Source organism: Lathamus discolor, chromosome 1 (genome assembly GCF_037157495.1).
Source record: "Lathamus discolor isolate bLatDis1 chromosome 1, bLatDis1.hap1, whole genome shotgun sequence".
NCBI classification, from domain to species: domain Eukaryota; kingdom Metazoa; phylum Chordata; class Aves; order Psittaciformes; family Psittacidae; genus Lathamus; species Lathamus discolor.
Genome location: NC_088884.1, coordinates 134052377 through 134064828, shown reverse-complemented (window position 1 = coordinate 134064828; position 12452 = coordinate 134052377). Strand labels below are relative to the sequence as shown.

At 36.9% G+C, this 12452-nt stretch overlaps 1 protein-coding gene across 13 annotated transcripts in view; it reads left to right on the top strand.

The window, feature by feature from the left end:
* Positions 1–12452, top strand: part of ZDHHC2 (zinc finger DHHC-type palmitoyltransferase 2) — a 42274-nt gene that overhangs the window by 12402 nt on the left and 17420 nt on the right. For all 13 annotated transcript variants that reach the window (XR_010616365.1, XR_010616366.1, XR_010616359.1 and 10 more), the window contains 5 exons: positions 2738–2858; positions 3759–3828; positions 5433–5465; positions 10425–10545; positions 11270–11402. Coding sequence is in view for 7 of the 13 variants with exons in the window: in XM_065696725.1 (XP_065552797.1) it covers positions 2738–2858; positions 3759–3828; positions 5433–5465; positions 10425–10545; positions 11270–11402 (478 nt within the window). In the remaining 6 variants the exon portion in view is untranslated. The remainder of the gene's footprint in view (positions 1–2737; positions 2859–3758; positions 3829–5432; positions 5466–10424; positions 10546–11269; positions 11403–12452) is intronic.

Below are 12452 nucleotides of genomic sequence, written 5' to 3'. Positions count from 1 at the left end.
TCTGAATTAGAACTTCTTCCCCATTTGTTTTGGTATGAAGAAATTTGAGGGTTGTGACATGAGCACACAAACAGGTAAGGTGATGCTGGGAAGTCACAGCTGGCTAGGCAGGAAGGGAAGCTAGTGTAGAACAGCTGCATGGAAAAGAGGTCTGAGTAAACCTATACCCAACTCTAAGTCCAGCTAGTTAAGAAGTGTTAAAGAAGGAGGATCCAGTTGTCTTGGAGAATATTAATACACAAAACTGAGATTAACATAATGTAGCCTCAAGATAATTGCTTTTAGTCCTGTATTGGACTGTATTACATTATTTTAATTTCATGTTCTTTCTAACGTAAAACCAAAAAAAATACCCAAACAAAAAAAACCCACACCAAAAAAAAAAAACCTGAAAAAAACCCAAAACTGTCCCTAACCTTGATGAAAATCCTCCCCGTGTACAACCAGCACACCTTTTTAGCCTCTTCCATCCTGTCATTGTACAGATACCCCGCAGTCCTCAGTAGGTACGTTGTCAGACAGCCTCTGAGGTCAAAGAGTCATCATCCTGTGGCTAGTCTGGAGTTTGAAATATCCACAAAGCCAATGCTTATTTTGGCATGGACTTGCAACTGCAGTTTCTATAACTACTATGCCAACACAAAATAAATAGCTTGTGATTTCTGCTGTCTGTTGTGTGGAAATTCTTTTCTGAATAGTTTTTATTCACTAATAAGATATGTAATTGTGGAAACAAGTAGATAATTCAAAGTAATTGGCATCTTCCTTGAATTTCACACTGCAGTCTTTACTACAGCTTGGGGCAGAGAGGAGTGAAATAAATTAAGAACCCATTTCATTTGGTAATTGCAGCAAAGTATATGTATGTATATGGTGAGTGTAGTGATAATTAGGAGGGTTTTCAAATCAATGGGTTGATGCCAGTAAAAGATTTCCAAAACATTTTGACAAATCTGTAGTAATTAGAGTGGATTTCAAAGCCATCATGCAATGCTAGTGGAGAACTTCAAATGGGATATTAAAAGTATCGAAGTTGGGTGGTAGAAAGGAGTGTGTGGTGTTTCTGTGTTCTTTGAATTTACACAATGTTGCTGGCAGTAACTGACATTCTTCTTGTTCCATGTCTTTCTCCTGATGTGGTAGAGCAGAAGTCTGTAAATGAACTGCTGTACCAACTATAGCAAATACTTGTTTGAAGGCTGAAAACACAGATAAAGATTTTGTGTTTTCATGGATACTGCAGGTGGTACAAGCCATGTAGCCTGTAACATTTCTTTTCAAGCTTATTTCAACTTCATACACGTATGAAAAGCTCTAAAGTTCCAGCTGCAGTTTGTCTTAGAGAGACTTCAAGGGACTTCACTTCAGTGTGTGCCATTCTCTACCTGTGTGTACCTGTATGGCTCACTAGCTGTATACAGTCATTGCATGAAGGTGGGAGAGAAGATAGTTTCCCAGGCAGGAAGGTTTTGTAGACTTAGGACAACTCTGAGAACCAATACAAAGTGATGGAGCAATAGCTCCATGTACATCAAACAGGACGCATTACAAAAATAAAGTATTCTGAATCAAGTTTCTGTAGTGAGAAATCCTATGTATCCCAATATAAATCAATTCAGGTGTTAGCAAGAGTGTGTTCTTGCTAGGGAAAAAAACAAAAGGTGTCTTGAGAAACTGATGCTAAATAGAGAAGCTCCAGCTTCTGATGGAAGATTGTGAGCCTTGTTAGGAAGGTAGAGTGGTGCCTTCTCTGTGTAGGGGAGAATAGGCTGCTAACTGTATGTTTGTCTGCTTTCTTAGTTTTGCATGCATCACTTCCATTTAGGGGAAAAAAAAAAAAATTCCAGTGACTAGCCTTTCTGTATACATAAACGCTATGCAGAGGTCTTCTATTTCTAGTATAGGTTAAAGACATCCATATTTGGCAGGAAAAGTGGTTGTCTTTTCAGTGGTGATTTTGTATCCTGTTTCTCTGGTAGAGAAACCTTGGCATCTCCCATTTCTTGAAGCTACAGCGAAAGCTGACTATGTTGCTGTGTTGCAGAGGACTTAAGAGCGTAGGAAATTTGGACTGTGTCATGTATATTGTGCATCTCTTTCAGTAATTTTTACCCTCTCAGTTTTTACTAGAGCAATGTTTGTTGTGGCCATTTTTGGTAGTGACAGAAGTTGTACTTTCATGCAAGAAGATGTTAAGTGGTTATTCTGTCATACGGGATACCCATCTCTTCCTTCTCTCAGCCAGTCTCTGAAGTAAAAACACATTCCGACAGCTGGTGAAAAGAACAGCAAGTCTCCAGTGGCAAAGAATAAAAAGGAAAATACGAGACATGAGAAGATAAAGCTATATTTTCTGCTATTACTAGTAGTGTATTTTCTTTCAGTTAAAGACTGCTATCTAGCTTATATTAACTATATAATATTTAGTATTACGGAAGTAAATTAACTCACCCTTCAAAGGAATGGTAAGCGTTCGAGCCTCTTCTTGAACAGTGATACTTATTACTTCTGGAAACATTCAGCATTGCATCAATACCAAACCAGAAGTAATTCTAATTTTGTCTTTAGTTGTCATAAACTAAATTAGGGGTCTTAAGAACACTGGGTTATTTGCTGTAGTACCTTGTATGTGGTGCAAATTCATCATTATGAAATGAATATTTACTTCTCTTTACATCTCTGCGGATACTTAACTTGGAATTTGCTAACATATCTTTGATTTTAAAAATTATTCCAGTTTCATCTATCATATTCGGACAAGGAATCCCTAGAGAGGGAGCCTAGAGGTGAATCCCAGCAAGAAGTCTTAAGACGGGCAGCCAAGGATCTTCCTATCTATACACGGACAATGTCTGGAGGTAAATAGGTGTTCAGGAGACCACTAAAGGCAGGTGTCTTGATGTATTACCTAAACTAATTAAATAAAAAAATCCAAAGGTTTGGATTGTAGGGAAGATCTGCTTTTCATACTTTATAAAATAAATAAAGTGACCTGAGAACTTTAATGTAACTTTATGCAGCTACATTAATTAAGTGGAAACATTGTTGAAAAGTAAATTGCTGCATATGATTTAGGATTTTAAAGTGGATTGACAATCCCTTGCTAAATGTTCTCAAACTGACATTAACAAATAGCTTGTAATACTAACTAACTGTAGAAGAGGCTGTAGCAGTCATTAACTGCATCAATTTCTTCATAGGTTGAGAAAAACATAAATATCACTGCATGTCATGTATAGCTAGATAGATCACAGTAACAAACTTAGTGTTTTACTTGCTGGTTATTTGGTTGCAAGAACAAGGAAAGAGTTAATGTTAACCTACTAATACTGTAAATTTGTAAATTCTGACTATCTAAACAAATCCAGGAGATAATCTTGTATAGTGAATTAAAGCTGTTAGAATAATAGCTTAAAATAGCCATATTGTTGAACAGTCTTTAAAGGTTTTCCCATCTAGTGAGGGTTTTGTGTGTGAATTTTGTTGATTCATTGGGTTTTTTTGCAGAGCTGAGGGGTTTGGAAGAAAGAGCTTGATTAGCATGATTAGCAGAGATTGCAAAAACTGAACTTTTTTGAGTGCACTTTGTCAGATTCAGCATCGCAAGTGCTTACAGAATGCAACTGTTTATGACCATGCTGAAATGTTTTCCTGGGGGTTCTGCTGGGCTGAGCTGCTAGTATTTACTTTGTGCAGACCTCAGAAATCAAGATGTGTAACTGTACATTGAAATCTAATCTTGGAACTTTTTCCTATAGCAATCAGATACTGTGACAGATGCCATCTTGTAAAACCAGACCGTTGCCATCACTGCTCTGTATGCGACAAGTAAGAAAATATTTTAAATAAGTGTTTTTTCTGAATTAATGGATTTTTGGTTTTTCTTTTTTGACACGGAGCCTTTATATTTTATGCGTAGATTTTTCAGGTTTAATGTTTTGGCATATGAGCTTTTTTTTTCCCTTAGAATTTTTTCAGATTTAATTTTTATTTACTTACTTCTAGGGAAGTCTGTAGCTTACTCTAATTCATTTGATGGCTTTCTTGATGCCAGCATTGATTACATGGTCTTACACATTCTTTACATAATGGTTAAAATGATGAATATTAATAAAGAACCTTCCTTAAGAATGTAACCAAAAATAGCTGATAAACAAAAATTTGCTTCTTTTGTTAGAATCTGAATATCACTACCCATCTCAATCTAATCATGATGTCACTTGCATCTTATCTGAGGTAATAAACTTAATATCCTATTTTTCACTGGATAACTTGCAGAGGGTTTTTTTTGGTTTTTTTAAGGAAAGAAAGAACCAAGCATCCCCCATTTCTAACTTAAGTCATAAAATAGAAGTTTTGTTTGTCTAACACAAAAGGAAGTTCGTGGTGATGCTCCCCAGAAGTCTAATTGCTTTCTAATTTAACGTTTCTCTTGGCTGTTCTTCAGTCTGACCTCTGTCCATTTAGCTTGAGTGTCTGTGTGGTTCTCCACTCTTGCCCTCAGTGATTTAAATTTCTAACTTTAGAGAAGGGGCTTCCTCAGAGATAGATTTATTCTTAGCTTTAAGGCTGTTCTAGGAGCTCTTCAGCTGATGATACATCAAAGCTCTCAACATGGTTGTGAAGCAGAGATGACTTTCCTTTTGTCTAGCAAAACAGCTGAAGCACTGAAAGAGTAGCTGAGCTGAGGCAGAAGGAGGATCTTGGTTGTGTTGTATGGGATTGTGGTTGTAATGTAAGACAAGAGCATTCTTGTGTCTGAGCAGGGTGGAGAAAAAGGATGACCTGTGTTATCCTATGAAATGTGAGTAATTTGCAGAAGGCTATTAGTCAATACATTTTGCAGAATACCTTTATTTACCTTACCTTGTCACAATTCACTTAAGTCAGTTACATCTGATTTTCCTGTGCATGTTTTATGCATGGAGGGCGATTAGTTGAAAAAATGTCTGTTTTTTTTCATACGAGGTAAGTTCTTAAAAACCTTGTGTGCATCTGTATATATTTCTAGAAAAGCAAATCGTATACTTGGAAATAGATTTAGTTGTATCACTAAGTATGTAATAATTGACCTAGCCTGGTTTCTAAGTCTCTGTCAGAGAATAAACAACAGCTGAAAAACCTATTCAGAATGAAGACCAAATCCTAAAGTTGAAGTTACAGGCTGTGTTTTCTTAAATGACTACCCTCTTGACAGAACAAGTATTATGAGTTTGGGTTACCTCCAGTTTACTTTTAGGAAAACTGTATTATCTGAATTTTAAAAGATACCTTTTTAAAATAGATTAGGTAACCAGTAGTACATATGGGCAGTTCTTAATCTGTATTTGAATAATTTAAATCTGACACATAACTGTGCATCTGACTTTATTTTTTTTTTCTTCTTCTTCTTGCCTTTTGCTATGCTTTGAATTCTGTTGGGGTTTTTTAAGATGTATTTTGAAAATGGATCACCATTGCCCTTGGTAAGTGTACTGTTGGCTTTCATTTTTTTCTGTATGATTTTGTAAATTCTTGAGGGGCCTGTTATGAAGGTGATGCTTCACTGTTCCTGCAGTTAGATGCTTACGTGAAGTTACTGGTCTTTCAGGACTATTGCGATGTCGTGGTTTAAGCCCAGCCGATAACTCAGAACCACGCAGCCGCTCACTAACTCCCCCTCTTCCTCCCCCTGCTCCTGGAGGGATAGGGAGGAGATTTTAAAGAATGTAACTCCCACGGGTTGAGATAAGAGCAGTCCAGTAACTAAGGTATAACACAAACCACTGCTGCTACCACCAATAATAATAATGATAAGGGAAATAACAAGCGAAGAGAATACAACCGTTCACCAGCCGCCAACCGATACCCAGCCCAGCCTGAGCAGCGATCTAGCCCTTCCGGGCAGCTGCCCCCAGTTTATATACTGGGCATGATGTGCTGTGGTATGGAATACCTCTTTCTCTAGTTTGAGTCAAGTGTCCTGTCTCTGCTTCCTCCCGGCTTCCCGTCCTCCCTGGCAGAGCATGAGACTCACAAAGTCCTTGGTCAGAGCAAGCATTACTGAGCAGCAACTAAAAACATCGGCATTATCAGTGCTGTTCCCAGGCTGAAAGTCAAAAACACAGCGCTGCACCAGCTACTAAGAAGGAAAAAAAATGACTGCTACTGCTGAACCCAGGACATGGAGTTATTTACTGTGTCTTCTTACCCTAGTTGTGAGGTATGGAAAGACAAGGGGTTATGGGTTCAGACTTAAACAGGGGAAGTTTAAGTTAGATATAAGAAGTTCTTTACTGTGAGGGTGGTGAGGCACTGGAATGGGCTGCCTAAGGAAGCTGTGAATGCTCCATCCCTGGCAGTGTTCAAGGCCAGGTTAGATGGAGTTTTGGGTGACATGGTTTACTCTGAGGTGTCCCTGCTCATGGCAGGCGGATTGGAACTAGGTAATCTGAAGGTCCTTTCCAACCCTAACTATTCCATGATTCTATGATTTTTCTTAGACCTATGAGGTAGGTATCTCCATGTTTTTACAGTTAGGATGATTTAGGATTCTAGTCACTAAGAAAACTTCTTTTAAGAATTTCATCTTCATGGACTTCTGAGTATTAGTGTGGCTTAGTTGCACTGAATGATGAAATACTACGCTATGTTAAAAACCAAAGGGAAGGGCTGTGCCTTATTCCCCTTACTGAAGCTCCTGGGACAGCTTGAGTGGCCTTGCTGGAAACAGCAAGTTAGCTCTTTTTAGTTTTATGGTTTCTTTGTTTTCTTTCTATTTTTTATCCTCTCTCCCTCCCACCCTTCCTCTTTTTGTTTTCCTGTCCTTTTTCAGCAGCCCTTAGAACCAGCGGGTAAACAGGATGTGTAATTAATTTTACATCAGTTTGGCAGGTATCTCATGAAAATACTTAAAGATAATTCTTTAGTAAAATTCAGGTTAAGAGGATTGAGTGGTACATGGCAGTTCTTTACCACATGAAACCAGTCGTAAAAGAAGAGTCTCCTGACAATGGTGGATGGTTCTAAGCAGCTGGTTTGACCTTCATAGATCAATTTGTAGTGGGGGAGGAAGGGCTGCAGGGCTTCTGTTTGTCTTGGTCCTGGCTACAGCCTCTGACATAATGCAGTATGATTTAAGAGTCTCCCCTTATTTTGCAGCAGCATGGTAGATACAGTTGAAAGAAATACTTAACAATATAGGGCAGAGTTACTTCCTATATATTTTTTTTTGCTGTAGGGATATTAGCATGTGAAACTTGCTGATGCTTAGTGTTATTGGTGTGCTTCTTAAGAAAAAAACCAAAACCCAACAACCAACCTCAAAAGAAAAATACCCACACAGATAAAACCATTGAATGTAAAACAAATTTCTTACAAGAAAAAAGGCTGTTTCCTGTTCTCTGCTTTCTCACTGCTGTCCTGTAGAAAGCTGTAAGAAAAATAGCTGTCAGGCTATTCCTGGCAAAGTGTCAGTGAAGCATCTCAATACTATTATTATTATTTGGTGTTATACACACTTCCCATAAGATTTATGATCTGTTTGGGATTTTTTAGTTGCCCTGCTTTAGGATAGTACCTGAAAATGTCCTTCATGTAGACTTCAATTTCAGAATAAAAATCCATTGCATCAAATAACAAATCATAAACCGAGCACTTATGTGTTGTATGAAGGGGTAGTGAAGTGGTATTTCACTAGGGCATAGACTTCTAGAAAAATAAACTCAATTTTCCTGTCAGTAACATTTGCTTATTTTGCCTGTTTGCACACTCTTTGTATCCAAACAATATAAACATACCCAGTTTGAGAGAATATTTACATTGCTCGTTGGTTTTAATCTAATAAGCAATGGCTGAAAAAAAACCCACAACCTAGCAGTGGAGAAAGTACTTGCAAGACATGGAAATGCTTCTGGATGGAGAATTGTTCTTTTTTTACTCCAAGTAGCAGAAATGCACTAGAAAAAGAGGTATTGTTTTGCTTTATTTTTCCTAGTTTGAGTAAACGTCCATAGTTCCTTGCTCACCCTTAAAAAAATAACCCTGTGGAAGTGACAGAGTGTTTGAAATGTTACACAGATGCTGATCAAATCCTGTACTGGGAAATACAGGGCTATTTTGCCAACAAAAGTAATAGTGCAAATCAGTATAAGGGGTCGTGTTTAGCCCCCTTGAAAGTACCATTAGGTCCTCCTTGCTTTTTGTGTTGGGATTTTTTGGTGGGAGTAAGAAAGAAGGGGGAAGGAACCCAAGCAATGCTTAGGGAGACCACAGAAACATTAGTGGGAAATACTACTGTTTTAATACTCTGCTAAGAGAAGGATTTCTGGAGAGAGGACAGGCTGTGGTAAAAATAACCTAGAGAAAGTAAGCTGAAGCGTTTGGAAGGCAGAGGTAGTAAGATGGTAGTCATGTCCTAGTCCCAGGTTAGTTGTCTTCTCCTTTTTGGGGGGCTTTGTTTTGGATATCACTCCTGCACTAATGGTAGTGCTGTGATAAATGGAAACATTTAATGCTAATTGCCCTCTAACTACTCTAAAAGGTTTAAGTGATGCAGACATACAAGCATTAGTGATTCCTATGCTAGTATTGAATATAGATGGAGCTGCAGGCAGGAATGCAATGGGTTGAGGTGTCACCAAAAGTATAATTTGTATAGAAGAACTCTGATGCTAATAAGGTGCATTAGGAACACCGTAGGAAAAATTTGAAACATCTCTCCTTTGTCTTTTGAGTCATCTGAAAAGAATTTCTCCATAATTCTGTGATGCTTTTTGTTAATCAAGTTGCATCACTTTCTGTGTCTTGTAGGTTATTTGTTTGGCACTTTCAGTAAACTTAGTCTTAAGTGTTTAGTGTTTTGAATGTTATCTGTAATCCAAATTGTTAGCCTGGACTGTTCTTTTATATGAATGTTTTACTGCAATAGCACATCATTATTTAGGCAGACATTTATCACGTTTGCTCTTCCTCAGAAATCGTAGACTTCGAATCTAACCACCATTCTTAGGTTTTATTATAGGTTCAAATAGTACAATCACAAAACCTTGGTGTTTACTTTCTCTCCAATCTTCTGATGAACTATTCTGTTCCAGTAAGAACTCCTCAGTCTGCAGCTATTTCAAAATTGAATAGAATTAAATAATTTATGAAAGTTTATTTTAATGTGTGTACCATATGCAGTAGTACAAAACAACGAGAGAGAAATCTGTCTTTGATTCAAGAAATTTCATCTTTGAGGAATAACATTTCACTTGATGTTTGTTTTCTCACTAAACAGTGTCATAGAGTAAAAACTGTCCTAAAATAAATACCATGAAAGGAAAATAGGGTTATGAGAGAAACCTGGAATCTGAATTGCTTGCAGGTTATCATGAAATTTCTTACTTTGATATATTTAATGAAAAAGAACACTGTGGAGAATTATAAATTTACTTTCCAATAAAAATTATGGTGAGCTTAGAAAATATCCTATGGGTCTTTTTAATTAGAGCAATCTGTTATCTGGCCTTCTTAACTGTAGTTGATACAGATGCTTAGCTATTACTGCATGTTTAAATGGCAATGCTGAATTTAGTAGTTGGCCAGGGTGGCATGTTTTGTAAAAGCAAAGCCAATAACAAACCAAACAACCCCCTTATCCATCCTGAGGATGGGTAACAGTAGCGTACAGTGAAAATTTATTTGGTATTTTGAGACTTTACCCTCTTCTGATTACCATATATTACCTATTCTGCCAGCACCATCACTGGCTCCCTAAAGAAGAGAATAATTGCAATAACTGTCATGTACTTCTAAAAGCTAAAGTTGAGTCTTACCATGAATTCTTATGTTTTGAGAATTACTTGTCAACATACAAATGCTTTCATGGATGTAGTCTTATCTTAATTAGCTGATCTTTCTGACAGCAATATCAATTAGTTAGAGAAGGTATATGGATAAAATGAGACTGCTTTTATTCTCACAAAATTCAGTTGAGATTGTTTCTTGGCTTGTAACTGTCCTAGTTATGTGCAATATGCCTGACAGTAAAACGTGGATACTTAAACTTACCTACAAGCTACAAAATTAACTATAACTGCAGTCACATTTATGTCACGTGCTGGGAACAGATTTCATGCAGTAAGTGAAAATTCAGTTTCAGTAAGCTGTTGAAAATGGTTTTACCTGGTAAAGTTTGGTTTGGGTTTTTTTTGTGGTAGTTTTTGGTTAGAATTACTGTACTGATTTGGGAGCTGAAGCTAACTAAGCTACAGTAGCTTGAGGCACTAGAGATAGAAAGTGAAACTTGATTTACATGCTGTTAATTACTTTTTTGGAGTAAATAAGTTCAATTTTATGTTGGAAGAAAGGAGAGAAAATAACTATTATATTCCATTTTTACATTTTTATTATCACATATTTATTATCACATCATATTACATTTTTACATTTTATTATCACAGGGTGAACAACTGTGTAGGATTCTCCAATTACAAATTTTTTCTTCTCTTCTTGGCTTACTCATTACTGTATTGCCTGTTCATTGCCGCAACGGATTTACAGTATTTTATCAAATTTTGGACAGTAAGTACCATAATCTACATACTGTCTTTAAGCATGTGAAGTTACCACTGTACAAGAAGTCGAAGATTCCAAGGTGTTATATTGTCATCTAGTATCTCCTACTAGGAGGCACAAAAGTTTATCTAGTAATCATAGCCCACTACTTGTTTATGATAGTTTCTGAATTTTCACTTATTTCTTCCTTATTTTGAAGCTGTGTAGAACAAGTATGCAGTTATTTAGAAAACATTTTACAATGGAATTTACATTATAAGTAGGTTTTGTTAACTCTGATGCTATGCTGTGCAAAGTTCCAGAGACATTTTCTAGTATTTTAGTTACAATTATCTAGGTTCACAACTTAGGGTATTACCTTCTTAGATTTGCAATATTTATGCTATAAGTTTTCTGAAAAGGTTAATTAAACAAGACAAGTGATGTAAAGATAAATTATTCTTCACTGAAAGACACTTCAAAGTTCAGATCCAGATTTCAGATTCTTGTTGTCAGTATTTATACTTCCTCAAGAAAGGGCCTGTTTCTTCAACTTAGATGCTGTCAGCAACCTAGTTTCATGGCCATTTGTACGTAGAAGGTGTATAACTCATTTACTCAGACTCTTGTATGTGGTGTGTTTGTGTCTGCACTGAATTTAATTTGCTGAATAGAGGATTATTAATAATCAAATTAAACAGCTATTTCCCCAGTTCTAAAGTATTTTCTTGTTTGTTTGTTTTATTTATAGAATGGCCTTCCTGATACTCAAGCCAAGTTCCACATCATGTTTTTATTCTTTGCTGCAGCTATGTTTTCTGTCAGTCTGTCTTCTCTCTTTGGGTATCACTGTTGGCTTGTCAGCAAGAATAAGTCTACATTAGGTAAGCAGATTGACTGCTTCTGTGTTTGACAGCTGAAAATAAATAATAAATGTATATTATATGTATGAGGGTAATAGAAAAAGCAGGCAATCCTATAGAGGTTACTTTGATCCTGGTTAGATGTGCCTGAACCAGGCAGTGTCCAGTATTGACTCCCTGTTCTGGTGCTCCTCAAGAATTCTGTGTCTTCCTCTTGCCCCATGCTACTACTGAAGTTACCCTCTCCCTCCTGTTTCCTCTCATGCACAGCTTGTTAATAGTAACTGAATAAGCTAAATAATAGTAGTAAAATAAATAAATAAAAAAGTTGAGAACAGTTTGCAATAAATGCCATCTCACTAATGCACGCTTACGGAAGTGCTTCTTGTTTGACATTTCCAGCCCCGCAGAGTAGAGTCGGCTGGTGTGATGTCTCAGGCAGGGCAGTGACTCCCATGCTCAGTTCCCACCCTTGCTCCCTGCAGAACCAAAGTTCCTATGTTCAGTTCAGCCATATTTTTGTTCAGAAGTTCTGAAAAGCATAGTTATTAATTCCAAAACTTTGCCTCTACCGGAGGCAAGGAGGGGGATAAAAAATCCAGAAGGCAGGTTGATTGTCACCCTAGTGGCATTAGTTTTGATCAACATGAATGAGCAGAAAGAGGCAATGTCAGAGAATGATCTAATATGGAAGAACAGACTTTGAGAAAGTATTTCTGTATTTGATACAGTTGTGTGTCCTGTCTACCACATAATTATAGATGTATTGAAAGGACTCTTGTGTTACAAGTTTATTTTGAAAAACCTCAAAGAAGATAGCCTGTGCCTTTGCTATGGGGCAGTATATATAACTTCATTGAGTACCAGCATTAAGGTGGGATTTCCCACCACTTGAGTGCATGTTTGTCTGGTTACAAATCTTAATAAATGGAGGTGCAGAGAATTTGAATGCCTGTTCTACACTATATCCTGGACTATAATAATACCAATTTGCAATAATATTAAAGTTTCTAAATCTCTAAATGCTTTTCTGTTGATTTAAACTGAATTTGAGTGAGCCAATGCATTGAT